This window comes from Phoxinus phoxinus (genome assembly GCF_949152265.1).
Source record: "Phoxinus phoxinus genome assembly, chromosome: 8".
Classification (NCBI taxonomy): Eukaryota; Metazoa; Chordata; class Actinopteri; order Cypriniformes; family Leuciscidae; genus Phoxinus; species Phoxinus phoxinus.
Genome location: NC_136883.1, coordinates 31,574,748 through 31,595,914, shown reverse-complemented (window position 1 = coordinate 31,595,914; position 21,167 = coordinate 31,574,748). Strand labels below are relative to the sequence as shown.

The following is a 21,167-nucleotide window of genomic DNA, read 5'->3' as shown; positions in this document are numbered from 1 at the left end:
CAATTAGTTATTCTGCAGAATGTCCATGTTGCTCATTTCCATACAAATTAAATTAAGTCGTTATTCACTGAAACAGTGGTGGTTCTAGCTCATATTACTGAATGTGCTGCAACTGAAGAAAATGCATGCAAATAAAATAAAAAAGAACACCAACAAATTAAGAAATCATCTTCATCAGTTTGACAACACGTGCTGCAAATACTAACAATGCAACCAAATAAAGAAATGTGCTGCAAATAGTACAAAGCTCAACATGTTGCATCTGAAGAAAACGCATGCAAATAGAAAAAACACCAGCAAATTAAGAAAACATTGTTATCAGTTTGACGACACATCGTTATCAGTTTGACGACACTTGCTGCAAATACTCACAACGCAACTAAATACAGAAAAGCGCTGCAAATAGCACAGACCGTAACTGAAATGTTTCAAGTTTACCCCATCAAGAGACGAATCTGTCTGTGACATGTTTATTGTTCAATATCTACTCAGTGGTGTTGTCTGACCTGAAATGTGAGGCTTTGTTTATTTAAACATCCTGATTGAATGTGCGTTTAGTATTTGATAGCATAACACCGTTTTCAGGTTTAACTGTAATGGTGACATAATTGCAACAACAACAACAAAAAACGTAAGAATAAAAGATGTTAAAATGTTGTTTTACAAATTGCTAAACAAATTGTTGTTATAATGATTTTATAATGTCTAAACATAAATCTGAATGAAAAACTTGGAAATGGAATATTAGCTATTGTGTAATCCTCTGCTGCCGTCTAGTGGCTGTAGTTGAAACTTCATGTTATTTTAATTTTAAAAGTGTTTGTTTTCCAGTAGAGGACAGCAATCTTCCACTAAACCATGGCACATTATTCATGTTATCACCATGAATGAAATTGAGAAATGTTGGTCTTTTTAAAGTGAATTTTTTTCAGAAAATAGTTTTGCTGTTTTATATAAATGTATATATTTAAATTATTACAAATTGAGGGAAATTTAAAAAATACCATAAATCCCCCAAAGCTGTTCAGTAAAATATTAATAAAGTTAGTGATATTACTTTTGTTTAAAAAAAAAAAAGTCTGTTCTCTGACTGCAGATTCTCTGTCTGTTTACGTAAGTTTTTTAAGACCGAAAAAGGAATTTTGTTGCCCTACGTGTAACAGCATAGCAAGCAACATAGCAACGTTTTATTACCGTATATATTTAAAATGACACTCATAATGATACGAGGTTAGCTGCATACATGCCTTTTATTGTCGCATGTTAATTTTCCTAATTTAGGCACCTGGCTTTTTTATTTTTTTTATTTTTTATAGTTTACATTTGTGTTGATTTAGAACTTATCCCACTTTCTATACTGATGTCACTTCAATGGAAGCCCTGAGGTGACTTAAAACGACCCCCGCTCCTCCTCACTTTTGAGTGAGAATACTTTTCCGGGCGTGCACACCGAATCCCGACCAGGGGTCCGTTTCCCCAAAAACTTTGTTAGCCGACTATGGTTGCAAGTTCCATTATTGGTAATGACAACTTGAGACCGTAGTTGGCTTTGGGAAACACACCACTTTTTAATTCCCACACTGTAACATGATATATTGACTTTTCTTTTTTCTTTCTATTTTTTTTTCCCCGGACGCCTCGTGCCACCTCCGTAAAGATGTCGCCCATGCCTAAATCTGCCATTGCACTGAAAAACTCCCTCTGGTGTTGCTCTAAAATGTTATTCATTCATATGTTTAGTCTTTTGGAAACATTGATGTCAAACCTGATGCAAAACATCTTCAAGCACCAATTGTGGATGGGAGATATTCTTGAATCTCGAATTGACTCACACCAAAAAAGACAAAAATTAGGTCTGTCTGCTGGTTTTTGGAATTTCTGTTATTTTAGGACAGGTAGAAAGGCAAATAGGAAATATAAAAGCAAATTAAAACCATGGTCAACTATCTAACTCCAGCATGTGTACTGTTTAATGGGATTCATGAGCTTAGGTCAGTGTTGCTATTACAACAAGCAAACAATGACATTGTGTACGTAAATAACTGGTTGTTTATTTGCAGCTGATTCTGGGTTGTGTGTTTGATATGTAGGTGTTGTACGTCATGGAGCTGCTACAGAACCAGGAAAAAGGCTGTGCCAACTTCACTGCAGTTTCAGAGTTTCTGCTTACATACCCTGTGCTCAGCTTTGGCATACAGGATGTTGCCCGTGCACGATTGCGACACACTGAGGTCCTTCCCCCTGATGAGGAAAGTGAAAGCATGACAACAGGTCCGTTCCTCCCTTTTTTTAATGCTAGCTTTGCGTGTGCAAATGTTTGTAGTCTTGCTGTAAGGTGAGTGAACATGCATTCAGATAACACTTTTAATACTGTTGCGTTTTAATATCTTCTCACAGAAGGAAGCCAGGGACCCTCAGAGTCCAAATCAGGAATCCAGATTAAACTCTACTGTGTGCATACAAAGTGAGTTTTTATTTACATACAAAAAACATCCCTCGATGGAGGCACAAGGTTTGTATTCAGATATTCATAACACTCTTATGCCTACAGATCACTACAGGATGTGCAGATCTGGTTCCAGCCCAATCAGGGGGCCTCATCCTCCCTTTTCATGCCTCAGTCTGGATCACAAGATGGCTTTGGTGAGTCTGTAAAGTATACAATTTTTTTTACATATGTTTCCGAGACCATCACTACTGAATCTACAGTGCTATGGCAAAAAAAAATATCCTAGACAAATTATGGTCTGAATTAAAGCGAGGAAAAAATCATTGCGTTGTGTGACTTGTTGTTTATATATTTTATGTATTTAAATAAAGATACATTTTTTATTTTAAAATTTAAATGTTAAGCATTTTCACTATATGGGATTTTTTTTTCCTTTTTTCTTTTTTTTCATGTGTGTGTGTGTGTATATCTATCTCTCTCTCTCTCTCTCTCTCTCTATATATATATATATATATATATATATATATATATATATATATTATATATATTTGCATTCCCCCAGGTTTTTCTGACCCGCTGGCTGATCTGAATGTAGAGGCTATGAGCTCTGATAAGGAGTCTGGGGACAGTGGATCACAGAATGACCTGAGTAAAATTCTGCCGCTTCCAAGTCCAGCTGACTTCATGAGTCCAGCCCCATCAGCCTTGCCCAAACTCATGACCCCGGACGCCTTTATGACGCCCAGTGCTTCTGTAAGCCTTTAATATTACGGGTTCATCATTAGGCCGCTTCAGTGATGTGAATCATTTATCCTTGCTCTCTTTTTTCAGATGCCCGCCTCTCCTGGCAGCAGTGCAAGCAGCCTGACCATAGTCACGGCCATGAGCAGCTCAGACAACGGTGCAAGGTGGGAGATTGAACTCATTTTTATCAAAACATTTTTTTTCTTTTGTTTAAGAAAGTGTTGTTGCGGGGGTTTTTTTGAGAGAGAGTTTTGGATTTCACTGTATGAATTACACATTGAAAATGTGGGGCCCTGTCACGCACTCATAGGCATTGCTCAATTTTCTTTCTTCCAGGGGTGGAGATGATCTGACCCAGAGCCCTAAAATGTCTGTCGAATGCGGCAACACCAGCTTGACTCTGAGTGCCAGCGCTGGCAGTTCAAGATCCAACTCCATCCTTATCTCAGGCCTTGGGGAAAACATCCAGGTATTAATGGACATGGTAAATTGCATTTAGTAATATATCGACTATTATTGACCGTGTATAAAATATGTGACTTTGTAAACTAAGACTTTTTTTTAAAGAAATTAATAATGTTATTTAGCAAGAATGCATTAAATTGATCAAAAGTGACAAGACTAGGGCTGCACGATTAATCGAAAATAAACCACTTTTTTTTTTATATAATATTTATTATTAATGTGCAACAGTGGGATGCTCAACTGTCGTTATGAAGTGAGTTTGGAGTAAAAACATGTTATTAAAATGTTGTCTTTTGTTAGTCAAGAGGTTTATAAATGCTTCTTATGTTTGGAAAGATATTTGACGTGTGTTGCTTTTTCAAATGCACGTTATAAACGTTTTAGGTGGAGAAGCATTTGCTACTGATCCCAGAGCCATGCTTCACTGACAAGCTGCGCATAAAAAAATAATCACAGCCTTTGCGATTCTGTAATTGCACTAAGCCAAATCGGTTTAAGCGCGATTTCGGGTTATTGCGATTAATCGTGCAGCCCTAGAAAAGACATTTAAAAAAATATATTTTTATTTTATTTTTACACATTTTAAAATATAATTTATTGTGATGCAAAGCTAAATTTTCAGCAGCCATTACTCCACTCTTCAGTGTCATGTGATCCTTCAGAAATCATTCTAATATGCTGATTTGGTGCTCAAACATTTCTTATTGTCAATATTGAAAAACAGGTGGGCTGCTTAATAGTTTTGTGGAAACTAATAATTTTTTTAAGGATCAATAGAAAGTTCAAAATTACAGCATTTATTAGAAATGGAAATCTTAACTGTCATTTTTTTTTTTTTTCATCTTAAAATATGTCAGTGCTATTGTTTTGTCTCAAGATGCACATCAGTAATGTTTTATAATAAATGTCCTGATTAAACTAAGGCCTAATCCTGGCTTAATCTTAAGCCCTGTTTGTGAAACCAGGCCATACATTTCTTAATTTGATCCTAAACTTGAATGGTGGAGTAAATGCTTATGTCATTACTGTAGATATAGCATGGGCAATATCAATATCGACTGTCCATCTGAACAAATCAGATCAGATTTCAGCACTCACAAAATGACACCTCAGACTGTCAGTCCTTTAGATCTGATTTAAATGAAAAACTAATGTAACAATTCTTCTGTTTATCTGGCATCCCTCCATCCACTCTTCCATTTAAAATCCCCATCCGGTTAGGGTTTCTCTCCCCCCCTGGTGCTTTCTCCATCCCTACTGCGAGAGGCCTCTCTGCTCTGCGAAGCTGCTCCTTACTCTCACAGACTTCCCCTCCCTTATTTCCCATCTCCTCCTCCACAGGTTTCCTCTCCAAACCCTCCTCTCTCCCTGGATCTCCAGGCCATAGATCCCATGATTATCCCTCAGGCCTCTCCGACCAGAGCTCGCTCTCCGGATGTCATTTCCTCTGCTTCTACGGCAATGTCCCAGGACATCCCCGAGATCGCCTCGGAAACCCTGCAGAGAGGACTGGCCGGTGCCGCTGCTGACTCCGTCCTGCATTCTGACAGCATGGCTTCAGCCGCATCGGTCCTCCACCTGCTGTCTCCGAGAGCCCGGAGCAGTGCTGAGCACAGTTTGCTGCCTCTCGAATTGGGTGCAGCATCTGTGGATGGAGAACAAAGACTCAATAACACACCCTCCCTACTAGAGACGGCTCTGTCACAGGAGAACGCTGTAGCGGCTGGAGGTTCTTGTTCTGACAGCAGCGTGAACCATGCGTGGCCCGCAGCACCCGATATCACACGAGAGACTCGCAACAGCCTGAGAGACAATGGTTTGGGAGACTGGTGAGTTGCTGTTCAATAATATATTATATACAATAATATAATGTAATAAAATATAATTTGTATTAGTGCTGGGCTGTATGACCAAAAATCCATATCACGGTATTGTAAAATATTACACCAGTTTCACATTATATAACGGTATTTTATTTCAAGCATGACTGGGTATTAACCACATTTCTACTGATTGAGAGAGGAAATACTGCAGTAGATTGACTTGGAACACCCCATTTTATTGTCAGTATTATAGAAAAATCCACTAGTATTAATACAGGTTTGCAAGGCTGTGCCAGCAGGAGGCACTTTAGGAGCAGCAGAAACAGCAGTTTCCCCAGTAACGGCTGTACACAAAGCTCATAAACGCTGATTTTTTTCTGAAAGATAAAGAAAGATTTAATTGAATTAACATCGAAACTTTTCTAAAGACCGTCAGTTCACTTCAGATACATTCATATAAAAAGATCTGCGCTGCTTTTTGACTTTGAAACGTGCAGTGCTCATGTCTATTCAACGATGTCAGTGCCAACCACAAATAGATTTTCCAAGAGGCTGTGTTGATATTGTGAACCAATGTATGGGAAACACTGTAATATTTGATCGCTATCAATTAGTTTAACCTATCCATCACAGTCACGTTTAGAAACACAAACAGCTGTTCCCTCACCACAGTGCAACAGTGAAAAGGGACTCTCTCGAACAGTGAGAGCTGCGTTCCGATCGTTGTTAAAGCGGCATACACTGGTATTGCGGTATATGTAAAATTCATATCATGACAAAAATAAAAGACACCAGTAGTCTGTATGAACTGGTATACCGCCCAGCACTAATTTTTATATATATTTTTCATCTGTATTGTAATTTATGTTGATTTTAATTTAATATTAACATTTAGTATTTATGTTTTGAGAAATTGCGGAATCTCTGATAATATTTGATCCAAAGCTAAAGCATTTGATAACTCTGTTTTGACTGTTTATTTCCAGTTCTAGGGAGGAAATAAAGGACAGGCACATGTCTTCCCCCTACCACAGGCGCACCTATCACCTGACTCAGAACGACAGTCAAGATGCAAGTGCAGAGCAGAGGTAAACTTTACATTTTGGAGCATCACCTATCCAGGTGTCAGCATCCTCTGTAGCTCAGTTCCCATTACTATACTAATTTTTCATGTTTAATAAGAATTTGTTCAGTTTCTGCTGTCTGTTCATTTTAACTTTACATTTGCTTGTCATACAAGCACTTTAGGAAGCTGTAAAATACATGAATCTCAGATTAAGTTGTTTAATGGTAGTATTATGAGGTCTGTGGCCACATAATATTAACATTAACACCAGCTGTGAAATAAATGTCTTACCAGTTGGCTGGTAACTTAATTAGGAACAGAAAAATTACATGGATTCAGTCAAATTTGTCAGAATATTAGTCTGACCTTAACAGTGATGTGAGCAATTCAAATCAAGGACATGGAAACCGTCTGCTAAAGAAAACCTGTCACGACTGTCAATTTTTTTTCCCTCTAGGAACGGTATTACAAAAACTTCCTGTTTAGTGTTCTAAATGAGTTCTGCTCTGAAATGGGATTCTGAGTTTGGATGTTTCTGTAATACGAATCCTATAATGTGGGATGTGTAGGATATTCTCCAAATTAAGCCACCAAAACGGTTTCTGTGCTTCCTCAGTCATTTTTTGTTCTTAACATTTTGTACACTATGTAACTTTCTTTTTTTCTTTTTCTTTTTTATTTAAATAATTAGTCAATACATCAATCCTTCTTCCAAAACATGTTTTTAATCTTACCCTGATTCACTATGGTAAGCCTATTATAAGTGTTTATATTTCAGACCTGATGGGATGGTTTTGTAAGAACCCAATTTTGTACAGCATTCTACTCACTAGTGCATGTGTGTAAATAGAGAAAAGCTGCTCCGGCTACTTTGACGCATGTATGGTGTGGGAGTGGCGTAGGTTAGTTGTCACAATGAGTGAGAAAGGTTGACATGGAGAACGCAAATCACAAACCTCTAGGGTATCACCCATTTAAAAAAAAGAGTCTGCTGGCGAAAAGAGAACGCTGCAGAACTTGTAACAAAACGAGAATCAACATTAGATTGGCTTTATGGAGGTGGTGAGAACTGAGGGATTTACAATTTTGTAAAAGTTATGCGAATATGCCGTTTTAATTCCTCATTTGGTGAGCAAGGTATTTTATTGAACAGATAAACTGCTATATGTAGCTCTCTAACAGAATTCAGTATAAAGCAGGGGTCGGCAACAGGCGGCCCACGGGGCCAAAACTGGCCCGCCAGCAATAATATCTGGCCCGTGCCCGCAGCCAGATTATTTTGATAGCGGCTGGTTCTGAAATGGATCTGTCATGACAGCAACAGTTACTCACAATCACTTCGTCTTTAGTGATTTTGCCTTCAAAATAAAAGTATGAGAACGTTTTTGCAGCAATGTTTTATTTTGAGAATAATTGATAGCTTTTAATTTGAAATGTTCTGAAATGCATTCAAAAGAGTCTGTGGATCCCTAGACACACCTCTAAAATATCCGTCATGAAATGTCTAATATTATATTCTTTGCAAACAGCGACAACTTCGTTGCAGATAAGACACAGCGGCTTTGCATTTACAAAACTAGGTAGGATGAACGGTTGTCTTTCCATTCTTCTTTGTATGCCATATTTTCGCTGTCAACTTTCCAGACTCTTTGATGGTGCAATTTTCTCTCACCAGCTAGCTTTAATGTTAACTTCACCCGACGTAATAGCCTACCTCCAGCACACAAACAATTAAAAAAAAAATGCAGTTAAATACGTGAGGATGCCAAGGAATAATTCTAAGTGTAAAAGTAGGCTACGTCAAATAATTACAATAAATTAGTATCCATTGTGTAACAAGCAAACCCCCCAAAACAAAAACTTACCCCAATCTTTTTACCCATAGTGTATATTCTGAAAAACTATTTTCTTCTTTCTCCTGTCTGCATATCTGAGCATGACTCATCAAACTGTAGTGATAAGATAATGATGCGAATATGCTAATTAAGGGTGTGTTAAGACACCTGTAGTTCAATCTTCAATACCCTGAGGACAATTTTGCTGGTCTCTTGGCTTTTTCACGTATTTCCTTTTCCTGCTGTGATTGACAGTGATCATGATGATGAGGTTGCCAGTCTGGCCTCCTCGTCGGGGAACTGTGGCCCTCGCTCCTCGCACAGACTTCCCGTAAAGGACTGGAAAACATCACCACGCAGCTCCCCCAAGCTCAAGAGGAAGAGCAAGAAAGATGAAGGGTGAGTATGCTGCCCTCCTTACAATGTAAATCTTCCTGATATTAATGTTTATATTGTTCAATTTGGGATTAAGTGGTGAGCCCCTTCAGCCATATAATCTGATTGTGTGACTGATTAGATCATCTTTGTTTTTCTCCCTTCCCAGAGAGTCCTCACAGTCTAGACAGATTGAGAACCAGGTAAGTCTGTTGATCCCCTGCACCACAATCCGAATGCATTTCGTAGCATTTGTATTGTGTAAACCCAATCAAAATGCATGAAGGCTTGTTTTCTGTCTAGTCACTGTGATTCATCATATAAATAAAACATGAATGTAATTCTAAACCATGAATAACATGGCAAGCTCTGTAGTATGAATGTTCTGCTGTTACTGCTAAGACTCTTGGAACTCTGCTGATATCAGGGATGCTTGAGTTTCATGTGTGAGGAATGAATTTGCTGTTGTGTTCTCAGATGAGCACAGAGGTGCAAGATGAGCTCCTGCTGATGTTGCGGAGCCAGCAGAGGGAGTTAGCAGAGCTGAGACAGAACCAGCTGGACATTCTGCAGAGAGTTACCAGCCACATGGATGCCATACAGAGCTCCATCATGGCTCATATCGAGCACTCCATGTTGGCTCAGCAGGAGCAAGAACGTATCCTTCCACTAGGGGGAGACTCATAGCTAGATTAGGATTAGAGCAAAGACAACGAACGAAAGAACGATATGAAATTGAGCATTTTTTAAGAGAACTTAAACGCATGGTCTTTCATCAAAAATGCTACACTGGCGGAGTAATATTGATATTGTAGCCTATCATGTTTTCAATTCCTTTTATTGTCACATCACTAACAACACATGTGCCGTAGTGAGTGAAATTCTTAAGAGCGTGCTCCAGACGGCGCAGAATACAATTTACATAGAAGACAATATACAATTACAATTAACATATATAAATAACTCAGTACAGTATGATGCGCATGATTGGTATTACGGTGATATGGATTATTGTATTGATCAATGCAGTGCACTGTGTGCTGTGTAGTGCTGCTGTGGAGTCCAGTGTTGAAAAGAGGTGTTGAGTAAGTGCAATGTATACAGGGGATATAGTGGCGTGTGTAAGATGTATCAGTTCTGGCTGTTCATTAACCTGACAGCCTCAGGAAAGAAGCTGTCTCTCAGTCGGCTGGTACGGGATCGAATACTGCGATAAGCTCAATTTTCATGCTAAATAAACCAGAAATATAGAAGTCCCACCCTACTGTAATTTCTACAGAATATTGACTTTGAAATAGGTCACATTAAAGAAGTTAAATGTATTATGAATGATACCACACATAAAGCAGCTACATTTCTAAGATGAAAATGAAGTATAATCTAAGGCCACTATCACAAGAAAAAGCAAGAAAGCTGAGATGAATATAATTGTTCTCTAATGCATGATCTTGTTTTTTTTTCCATGTGCATATGCACACACTGAAGAAAAATCCCTTTCGATTGGTCGGGCCCATACTTTTTGTTGTTAACCTTAACTAGCTGTTGACAGAGAGAAGAATGGAGCGAATTCTGGCTGAGGGACAAAACCGGAACCAACAGCTCCACGACCAGCTGGTTCAGCAACTTGTCCAGACTCTGAACAACAGTCTGTGCAACAGGCTAGACAAAGTTTTACGCGAAGAAATGAAGAAGATTGTCCCACAGAGTGAGTGGCGCTGTGCTAAACTCAAGATCTTAACTGTACTTTTTTGTCAACGTTCAATACAGCAAAGAACTTTTTTGTCCCTGTGACATGGCTGGAAAGAAGACTTTAATTGATTTTTAATGTTTATGTAGAGCTTTAGTTGACCTTTTCCTTTTATGCAGCCATATCGAAGAGTCTAGAACCTGTGACTGGCCAGATGAACAGCACCATCGCTGCCAAGTTAACCGCAGTGGAAGGAACACTGAAGGAAAATGTCACCAAAGTTGTTAAGTCCAAGGTCAGTGGCTTAACGTTTGAGAATGAGCACTTCCATCCAAAAAAAAAATCCATCCAAACTTGCCATTTGTTAGGATATTATTTTCCAAAGGCTGGGTTAAAAACATTTCTGGCTGTAAAGAATGTTTATCTGAAACTACAAACTGAGAAGTTCAAAAGAAATGCACCAACTTCTATGCACCAGTGTAGCACTGAATAATTCATCACAGAAGACGAAACAGGCACAAACAGGGGAAAACTCTTAACTCTTCTAACTTTTTGTCCTATTCTTCCATTCACAGAACACTACAGATGCCATTGGTCGTGCTGCTGCAGAGGCCATGCAGGGCCCCATTCAGGCAGCCTACAAAGAGACCTTCCAGAGCATTGTGCTTCCTGTGTTTGAGAGAGGCTGCCAGTCCATGTTTCAGCAGATCAATGACAGCTTCAAACAGGGAACCCACGAGTGTAAGAACCATCACAATAGACTTCGCTTCCAATCTGACATTTTATTTCTGCTTTTTTACAGCAATAAAAAAATAAGCATAGAGCATATTAATGAATCTGGCAGGTTGTTGCATGCTTTTTAGGTCTGTTTTACACATCTTGCGTCTGTAGCACCAGCTAATTATTACAACCCTTTTAATGTATTATTACTACATGTATAATGACTTTACGTTCTCCTGCAGACATCCAACAGCTAGAGACGCACGTCAAGAACAGGAAACAGCGGGACCAGGATGCACGGGATCCCGTGATTGGCCAGCTGCAACAGATGATTGACACGCTCCAGAATTCTCAAGACCAGCTGGCCTCCACTGTGACGGCCAGCGTGTGCTCTGATGTTCAGCATCAGCTCCACATGATCGTGGGAAAGTAAGGCTTTCCGTCACATGCATGCAGCACAGAGCCCATTCAATATTTGTCAGAAATCAATATAATGAATTATTTTTCTCCTTGTATGCCTTCCCTTATGGATAACTTTGTTGCATGAATAGAGTAGATTGATTCGGTTGGTAATGCAGAGAAAGTTTTTTTGTTTTTGGCAGCTCTGCATTATGGACATTGCAAATTGATCAGTATGTGTGGCACTCTGCCTAATCCTGGATTTAATTTGTCAATAAAGCTGGTTTGTTTTCCTCTCACATAAATGCAATTAAGACTATGTAGTATTAAATTCAAATTTGAGGGATTAAATTTGTGGCGTTTGAAAAAAAAAATACAAAGATAATTTGTCACTTAATAGTTTGATACACTGCAGTCTGATATTTATCCTTTATACAATCTTTTATTGTATTTTGACATTGTTCACCAATTGATACGGAATCTGGCATGGTGTTGAATTACAATCCAACAAACATGAAATTTCACTATTCACCACCCATTTTAGCATGTTTTTTATATATATATATATATAATAAGCTGATAAGTGTTTCTTTTTGGCCAAAAAAAGAAGTCTAATAAATAGTTTATTAGTTAAAGTATTGTTTAAAATCGTTAAACATTAATAATATAATAACATAAATTTATGAAATATATGAAAAGGTATTACAGCTTTTGCCTTTTTTATTATTAGGAATAGAAAGGAAAACACATACTTTCTCATATACCATTGTGTTACGTTCAGCAAATAGGCCTATACATTTATGTCTATTAAACTGTCTTTGAATTTTAAAGTCTTTGTTAGCAGAATTAAACATTTATTAGATATTCAGTGTTGTTTGCTTACAGTGTTTACTTCCTTTTTAGTCATGTATTTAACTTTTTTATTTCTTTGTAATTTGTAGGATTACATAACCAAGAAGTTGCTTTCTTTATTTCTAATTTAGTCAATTATATGCTGCAATGAAGTAGAGCTGAATAATTCTGGATAAGTTAATCACGATTTAAAATAAATAAATAGAGATCATGCTTTTCCCATGATTCTGAATAGACAACTAAACAAAATGATGTAATTTACTGGGGGTTTTGACAATGTTAATTGCTGGTCTATTTAAAAAAATATATATATATATCTTTTTTTTTTTTGGTTTAAATTAATAATTAATTGACTCGCGCAAGCCTCACTTTTTTCATTACTGGATACTTCTGTTTTTAAACAAATATCTTAAATGAATGATTCAATGACATGCTACTTTCTTTTTTTTAGCAGTCACTTGTTGCCACCGATTTTTATATATATATATTGTTGCCATAGTCTAATGGTGTCTTTCCTCTCTGCAGCCTGCAGGACTCAATCCTGACGCAGGTGCAGCGCATAGTGAAGGGAGAGGTGAGTCAGGCCATGAAAGAGCAGCAGGCAGCCGTCACCTCCAGCATCATGCAGGCCATGCGCTCGGCTGCAGGAACGCCTGTCCCCTCCACACATCTGGACTACCAGGCCCAGCAGGCCAGCATACTGCAGTTACTACAGCAGGGCCAGCTTAACGAGGCCTTCCAACAGGTTAGTTACCGATCGCTAGACATACATATGCCTGATATTTCACTCATGATATCATGCTTCCGTGATCATGTTTTATGGGCTTTTTATGGTCATTAGTGGTGCAATTAGATAAACTGCTGTCATGTACGTAGCCCTTTTAACACAGTTTTACATGCATTAAGCCAGTGGTTCTCAACCAAGCTATTTTCTTTCTCCCTCAATAACAATTCTTTTTGTTGGAAAAAATATCAAGAACACAGATTTAGATTTTTAAAGGTTCACTGTGTAGTTTAAGTATTGTATTAGCTAAAATCAATGTCTTTATTCATAAATATGTCCTCATTCGTGTAGAATTACCTCTGCCAATGATCTGACTTATCCTCAAAAGCGAAGAATTTATTATCTTTATTTACATGGGACAGGTAAGTCCATAGAGGCTTCCATGTCGTTCCTCCATCTTGAAAAACTATAATGTCAGAGAGGGACAAAAAGCACTAACTACCTCAATGCGTTTCAACAATGCGTTTTTGTTCAGAGCCAGCGTCATGTGACTTAAACGGACAAGGAGATCAGTGAGAAGCGCGCGTTTGTCACTACCCTGGCAAATTTGAAAGGCTGCACTGCACGGTACTTCATACTTATGCCGAGCCACAGGAGAAGGAATCCTCGTCGCCAAAAAAATTTTTTTTAAAAGAAACGTGACCGGCGAATTCAAAAAACGAAGGGTAAATATGGGGATAGTTTTTCCCTGGTGGAAAGAGGTAATGAAGGTACGCTGAAGTTGCCTGCTTTCTTCTCGACAGGGAAGTCAATGTTATGGTCTAAATTACAAGCTTTTTTTCATTGCTTGGTTGTGTAGTTCATTATATATGCAGCATAACAGTAGAACATGTATAGTTAAACTCGATGAAGTGCTATTGGAAGACGTTGTCATAACTTCTTGGTACATAACGGCTACCGTAGCTGCAACACGCATTTGAAAAAGCGAGGCGCTAGAGAGCACTATTCGTTTGAATGCAAAATACAATTTCACTGCTAGATGTGAGAAATTCCTACACATTGTACCTTTAAAGAATGAATTTAAATGAATTTAATTTAATGTATGGTTTCTGTTCATTTGTAAACAAGTATGTTTGTCATAAATCCATCCATCCATCCATCCACATGAAATCAATATTGGAGTTTTTTTTTTGCTTTTAGTATGAATGTGTTAGTCTTACTGTTATCTATAAGCTAGTGCTCCAAAACAATGACAAAATTCACATTTAGAAGATATAAGCATTTAAAACTTGACATCACTCTGCACTTCAGCTTCTCATCAGATTTGTTGTCCAATCATATGCTCTCTAGAATCTAAAGCTTCCCGCCCCCTACATATAAATGGAGGCTGAAATGGTCAAATTCACACATTTGCTATTTTTTTTACATGGTAAATATAATATATAGCTGTGATATAAACTAAATGCTATTGGCTATTTTAAAAAGGACCAGGAGCTGTTTGATATGTTTCTTCCTGGTTCAGTGGAAATTACGTCAACACATTGAATAATGCTGCGTGTTTCAAGCCACCTCTTTACAAACACTACTCTATGGAGGAAATCAGTAGCATTTTTGGTTACACTGTAGAGTTATTGTTCAAGTCAAGTAATGCAAATCACTAATAGCCTAATTAATCTTTTGGGAGGAGACGTCTTAACATACGTGCTGAGTCAGACTGCAATAACTGTTCAGTATTCTCTTGATTTGTATTCATAACTTGTTAATTTATTACATAATTAGCATTTTTGGTCAATTTAGTGGTTGTAGAGAATCACTATAATTAGTCTGAACTGTCAGGTGAAATTGAACCCTTAGTTTAATACTTATTTCCACAGATGACATAACATGGGATGTGACCTTTTACTATCGTCTCTCTATATATGTGATCATCTTTCACAGCAAAACAGTATTGTATTATTCCTCTCCAGGTTTTTTCCTGACTGCTTGCTGTGATTTTTCTTGCAGGCTTTATCCGCAGCAGACCTGAATCTGGTGCTGTACGTGTGCGAGACCATTGACTCTCAGCAAGTGTTCGGCCAGCAGCCCTGTCCACTCCATCAGGCCGTCCTCCTGTCCCTCATCCAGCAGCTTTCCACCAACCTGAGCACACGCACAGAACTCAAGATCAGGTTTGTTCCCTTCAGCTCCATCAGTCAGTGCAGCCATGCTCTATACTTATCTCAAAATGTCCTTTATATAGCAGTTATTCCTTCAGCACCCCCCTTGTAGTTTCAATGAGTATGCAAAAGCATGCAGATCACTGCTTTTAATGATTAAACTCTTAAGTATTTATTTATAGTCCTCTGTGTCGTACGTGATCAAGGGCAAAATGCGGTTTCATATCACAGGACATTAATGCTTTAAGACTCGAGACATCGTCCCCTTCTCCTCTTTAATTCCTTTGTGAATGACCTTGTGCTGAAGGGGACATCGGCTTCTGTGGCAGTGCTGCATTGGGCTGCAGTTATTAAAGTGCTGTTCAGTCTGGGCTGCATTAGAGTTCTCTGCTGGGAGAAAGGGACTAACTCCTGTGAATCACAGAGTAATGCTCTGCCTGTGTGCTGCCAAGTCCCTTTACTGCTATAAACTGCTATCTGCCAGTCCTATCTCTGAATTGCACTCTAAAATACTAGTGTTTCATACTGTCCATATGTGCATAGACATTACCATCTGTAAGTCTATGCCCGCTTTCTGCTTGGACATGAGGATGTTATTTTAAGCAGTAAGGCACGTGCTTTAGGTTTTATATAGATTTATATATTTATATAGAGCCTGAATTAATATTTATTTGAGTCTACGCTTTTTGTTTATGACAGAAACCATTAGACACCTTTATATGAAAATCAAACTTAATTAAATTATGAGACTTTCCTTTTTATGAATAACATTTATTAATAATATGAATTGTTACTTAACTGCCAAATCAGCATATTTTAATGATTTCTAAAGGTTAATGGGACACTTATTTTTAAAATTGTAATAATATTAGTGTGTTTACTATATTTTTCTATTAAATATATGTGGTGAGAAAAAGAAGCTTTTCAAAAACGTTAAATTAAGTAATACAATTATTATTACAAAATTTTGACAGGTAGTGAGTGTGTATAATTTAATGGTTCATAAATATTCAAAGTAATTTGATTGGACGCTCCTGAACAGAAAACACTGTTTTTTTTTTTTTAAACCCAATTACTAATCACACACTACACCTTAATTCCATATTTGACATATGATACAGTACATGTGGCGCTCATGGCACGTGATGCTGAAAAGCAAGTCTGGCATTAGCACAAGCACAACAGCTGCTTCACATTATGTAACACGAGTATTAAACAACAAAATGCAGTGAACAGTAAAAGGAATGATGAGGTGGATGGTTCTGGCTTTGTATTATTTTTGAATTTGGTGTTCCAGGCCTGTGTATTTTTTTTGCTACGAACAGTACAGCTGAATCTCAACTGGTTGACTTTTTTTTAGCATCACACGGTTATGTTCTGTCATACCACCGTGCCCTGTACGCTGTGATCAGCTTTTACCTTTGCAAATAAAGGTTAGCAGAATACAAGATGTAAACAGTAATTTCTCTGCACAGAGAATGTAATATCTCTCCGGGCCAATAGATTATAGTTGAGATAACAGGACTGTGGGCTTAAATGAATTGGAACAGGGCCTACACATGTGATAATAGAGCAAACTGCCATGGGGCATGAAAGCTTAGCCATCTGGACAGGACTACACCGCAAAGTCCTGGGGATATTAAGGTCATTGTATTACATTTCCTTTTTTTTTTTTTTTTAATCGGAAGCTTTAACTTAATGATCGCTTGTAAGGTAATTAAGATGACCTCTGTGCAACATACCGCTCAAGTCTCTGGTGGTATCATACAGCAATGTCTATTAATTTTATAAGACAGATGGAGAGATTTCCCACATAGTTTTCCAGACAGGTGGCATTTTACTAATCCTTGATGGACTTTATAAAAAGAATAGCTTAAAGAAATAACAAACATGTTCTGTTAGTACAGCTGTCAAAAAAACACCAGATTTGTGTTTGAGGACTGGAATGAATGACTAGTGCTAGTCATTCAAATGATGGGGGGTTTTGAAAGAAATTCATATTTTTGTTCAGCAAGGATGTATTAAATTGATGAGAAATGTTATGTTAGATTTGTATTTCGAATAAATGTTTTTCTTCATTGAAGCCTGAAATAAAAGGCATCTTGAGCAAATGTTTCTTCAGCACCAAATCAGCATATTCAAATGATTTGTGAAGGACACTGAAGACCGGACTAATGGCTGCTAAAAATTCAGCTATGAAAAGCTCAGACCTCTTGCACTTTTTGAATTTAATATTAATACATTGTTAGAGGTCTGGCCCAGTGCAAAGTGCTTCCAATATTAATGAGATTTGGCTTCAAAGCAAACTGGTGATCGTAACAGGAGAGATTAAAGGAATTTAGCCTTCCTGCAAAAACACTTTGATGAAATAAATGATGTAAACGGTGCCTCCAGTTGAATCAAAGCCTGATTTAAGAAAACATTGGCTCCTTCATCATGACGCGGATGATTGCATGATGGTTGCGATGATGTCAGCAGGTATTTTTCAGTTGTAAGCCAAGGAGCTCTTAAAATGCCTGGAGAAAGCAATTTTTGGGGGGTGTTCCCGTTTATTTCAAAGGCACCTGTTTGGAAATACGCACTTTGAAATGTGCCATTTTTTGCTCATGGACTCTCATATCCAGGTTGTTTTGTGTGAAACACTCGAGTAGTTAAACGCCATTCGACTCGTTTCTCGGATGCCGTGGGGAAAATAAAAAACACTGACGGCACCACAAACCCTTCTCTAGTGGAGTTAGAAAAGCCATAGAAAGGGGGAATGTCGATCTCATGTTCTGGAGATCTCTGGCAAAACTTCTGCAATGATATAAAATATGTTACTTGAATGGCCATCTTTATTCAAAGATTTGTATGTCCTTTCTCTCATTCATGTGTAGCTATCTAGAAGATGCTGTGATGAACCTGGACCACGGAGATCCAGTCACCAGAGACCACATGTCTGCAGTGCTGTCCCAGGTACGACAGAAGCTCTTCCACTTCCTGCAGCAGGACGCCCAGAGCCCTCTGGGCAAGCGTGCACGTCGCCTCATGATGATGCTGCAGGGCCTGGTCAATCACTAGAGCCCCTTCTGATGGCACAGCTGACATCTCCACAACCCCTCCCGTCATGACCTCGTACCACCTTGCTGTTCGGTTGCTTATCTGTGCTCTGCAGCTTATTGGCTCTTCGAAGCACTATTAGGAGTTGTAGTCCAGACTTGGACGTAAAGATATATTGGTGGGTTTGGACTACATCTCCCCATCCTTTCCTTCCTCCTTTCAGTTTTTTTTGTTTTGTTTTTGCCTGCACATGTGAAAAATCCTCAGTTTGTATGTGGCACTATCATCAATGCAGAACAGGACATGGGATACTTCAGTTAATTTTCATTGTTCAATACCCTGAGACCACAACATCATGTTTTTTTGTTTTTTTTGGCTTTCATCCTTGACAAGGAATCAGGAACAAGACTGTGGAGAGCATGAGAACGAAACCATAACATGAACACTCCCAGTTTCTGCTGAACGGATGGTTTTCTGGCTGCTCTGCTTTTCTGTTTATTTTGGTGAAGCGCCATTAAATGCTGCAGATATGGAAACATTATCATCACCTCATGAACATTAGCCCTGTTGGTTATTGATGAAGGTTGTATTTAGGCCACTGATCCCTATCTGACTCGTCTGTTTTGCTGAAAATAATTTGGCCATCGTGCTGCTTTCTCATGTCAAGCGGAGCATCAGACATGTTCCTGGATTTTTTTTGTTGATTCTATCGGGATACAAAAAGGTCAAAGCGAGATTTCTGTTCTAACAGTTTAACTTCTGGGCAATTGCAAAATCATCCCACACAGTTGATGCCATGTTTTCCAATCAACAGAGCCCTGTAAAATATGTTTGAGGGCTTATATTACCAAGGAATGCTAACCACATACTTATTTAGAATTTCTTCAGAGGAACTTCGAGTCCATCACCTGCAGTACAACTGCAAGTCTCTAGAGGGCAGGCATTTGTGTATTTTCTTTCTAATTTTATATGCTGGTTTCTGTGAATTTTTCCCCCCTTTGTTTTCAGTTCTTCTGTGAAATTACACTACAGCGAATGCAACAAGGCTTTTTTTTTAAAGCAGGTTTTTTTTGTTTCATTCTGTATCGTAGCCCCCAAATATTTGAAAGTGTTTGAGAAAGTGGCTGAAACTAGCTGGGATGCCTACTTTCTGCTCTGTTCTAGACAGTTGATTGTATTTGGACTGAGCCAACACTTGTTATACATTAGGAGGGAGTATTTGGTCATGTCCTCTGATAGAGGAAGAACAAAAAAGAAAGTGCCTTATCAGCCTTTTGCGTATCAGATACTGGTAATCTTGTCCTCGGCCCCTATGATAGGCGGCACATTGGTGTGTGTGTGTGTGGCCTATCTTAAAGCAAATTTTCTTTCTCACTTTAACACAGAATAGAAGGTAGGAATGGACAGGTTTTTTTTTCTGAATCAATTCCTTTAAAGTGCTGTAAACTGTGATCTGAGGGGTTTTTTTCTATTCTTTTTTTTTTTTCATCCATTATTTCCTCACAAGTTTCATGCTAATGCAACAAGGAAGTGCCGGCCCGTTGATTGTGTTTGTTAACACATTATTCGTTCCCTATCATCTTTATTTTTAGAGCTGTGCATATTATATCCACAGCCTTTTGCAGCAGTCAGTGTGGCTCATTAGGACATTTTTACAGGGTGTAGGCAATGTGTCCTTTTGCTTTATTCTCTTATGTAAAAAAAAAAAAAGCTCTTTAACAGACATGAGCCTGCTGTGCAATTGAGGATAGATCTGAGGCTCTAATTAGGATATATTAAACTCGGCATGCTTGCATGCTACTGGTGAGAGCCATGTATACACAAGTTAACCTGTTTTTACGAATTTAACACCCCATTTTGTTCAAGCTCTGTAAACCTGTATTAATCCCTTTTCATCTTCATTTCACTTTCTTAAATAGTATAGTTTCCAGCAAAGATAACCTGCGATCGGATAGACAGTTTTATGTTATGTCAGGTTGAAATGTCAAACGTCTTGTCAGTTTTAAGGTTTTGTTGCATTGCGAGAGTAATTGGTTTCGATGCCGTTTTAGACACGTCTGATGATGTTGGGGTTACTATACTCTTAATACATAGCCTTCAGTGTTTGAGGCTTACACAAACTTTTTTTTTTTGGCCTCTCAAGAGATTTGCATTGCAGGTTGTGTACGACAATTTAATTGTCATTTTTTTTCCATTTGTGTTTCGATTTTTGTTCCTTATGTTTGCAATTTATGTTGTATATTTTACACTTGTTTCTTTCATCCTAGACGTTTTTGGAATAAAAAAGGAAAACATTGTTCAATGTTCAGTTAAGACTGTGTTTTCTTTTTCATAGACCTGTTTTAATAAGCAGTGGCACCTCCTTACACCTTTCAACATGAATAAAACTAAGTTATTCATGAAAAAGACATATGAACACACCTGGTTTCACAGATAAGGCTTAGATTAAGCCTGGATTAGGCCTTGGTTTAATTAGGACATTTAAGTAGCTTTTATAAACTTCTTTTGAAAAAACATCAATATACAATCTTATTAGTACACAAGTGAATATGCAGTTATGATTGATAAAAATTACTTTAACCTAAGTGTAATACTTATTAGTGTAGTAGGATTTTTAGTACGTTTTAAATTATAATACAATAACATTGCAGACCATATGTAAATATACACTCAAGTAGGCTACTTTTAAATAATATAGATTTTCATCTATATATATTTTGATTTTATTTATATATGATATATGGATACATACCGGTATGCATTTCTGTACCTTAGGTAAGCTACGTGAGCAAAGTTGACGTTAGCATTATGTAATGTTTGCGGATGATTTATT

The 21,167-nt window shown here is 37.9% G+C and overlaps 1 protein-coding gene across 6 annotated transcripts in view; it reads left to right on the top strand.

The window, feature by feature from the left end:
* edc4 (enhancer of mRNA decapping 4) overlaps positions 1 to 20,645 on the top strand; it is a 29,159-nt gene extending 8,514 nt beyond the window's left edge. For 2 of the 6 annotated variants that reach the window (XM_079621411.1, XM_079621412.1), the window contains exons 12-29: positions 2,091 to 2,271; positions 2,398 to 2,464; positions 2,552 to 2,643; positions 3,012 to 3,202; positions 3,281 to 3,357; positions 3,530 to 3,662; positions 4,880 to 5,487; positions 6,468 to 6,569; positions 8,638 to 8,781; positions 8,927 to 8,960; positions 9,235 to 9,415; positions 10,307 to 10,462; positions 10,624 to 10,739; positions 11,020 to 11,185; positions 11,407 to 11,593; positions 12,941 to 13,160; positions 15,144 to 15,307; positions 18,172 to 20,645. In XM_079621411.1, the coding sequence (XP_079477537.1) occupies positions 2,091 to 2,271; positions 2,398 to 2,464; positions 2,552 to 2,643; positions 3,012 to 3,202; positions 3,281 to 3,357; positions 3,530 to 3,662; positions 4,880 to 5,487; positions 6,468 to 6,569; positions 8,638 to 8,781; positions 8,927 to 8,960; positions 9,235 to 9,415; positions 10,307 to 10,462; positions 10,624 to 10,739; positions 11,020 to 11,185; positions 11,407 to 11,593; positions 12,941 to 13,160; positions 15,144 to 15,307; positions 18,172 to 18,355 (3,003 nt within the window). In that variant the 3' untranslated portion in view covers positions 18,356 to 20,645. Of the gene's footprint in view, positions 1 to 2,090; positions 2,272 to 2,397; positions 2,465 to 2,551; positions 2,644 to 3,011; positions 3,203 to 3,280; positions 3,358 to 3,529; positions 3,678 to 4,879; positions 5,488 to 6,467; positions 6,570 to 8,076; positions 8,128 to 8,637; positions 8,782 to 8,926; positions 8,961 to 9,234; positions 9,416 to 10,306; positions 10,463 to 10,623; positions 10,740 to 11,019; positions 11,186 to 11,406; positions 11,594 to 12,940; positions 13,161 to 15,143; positions 15,308 to 18,171 lie in introns of all 6 variants that reach the window. The other 4 variants (XM_079621414.1, XM_079621413.1, XM_079621416.1 and 1 more) reach the window with 4 other exon arrangements.
* The last annotated feature ends 522 nt before the right edge of the window (positions 20,646 to 21,167 follow it).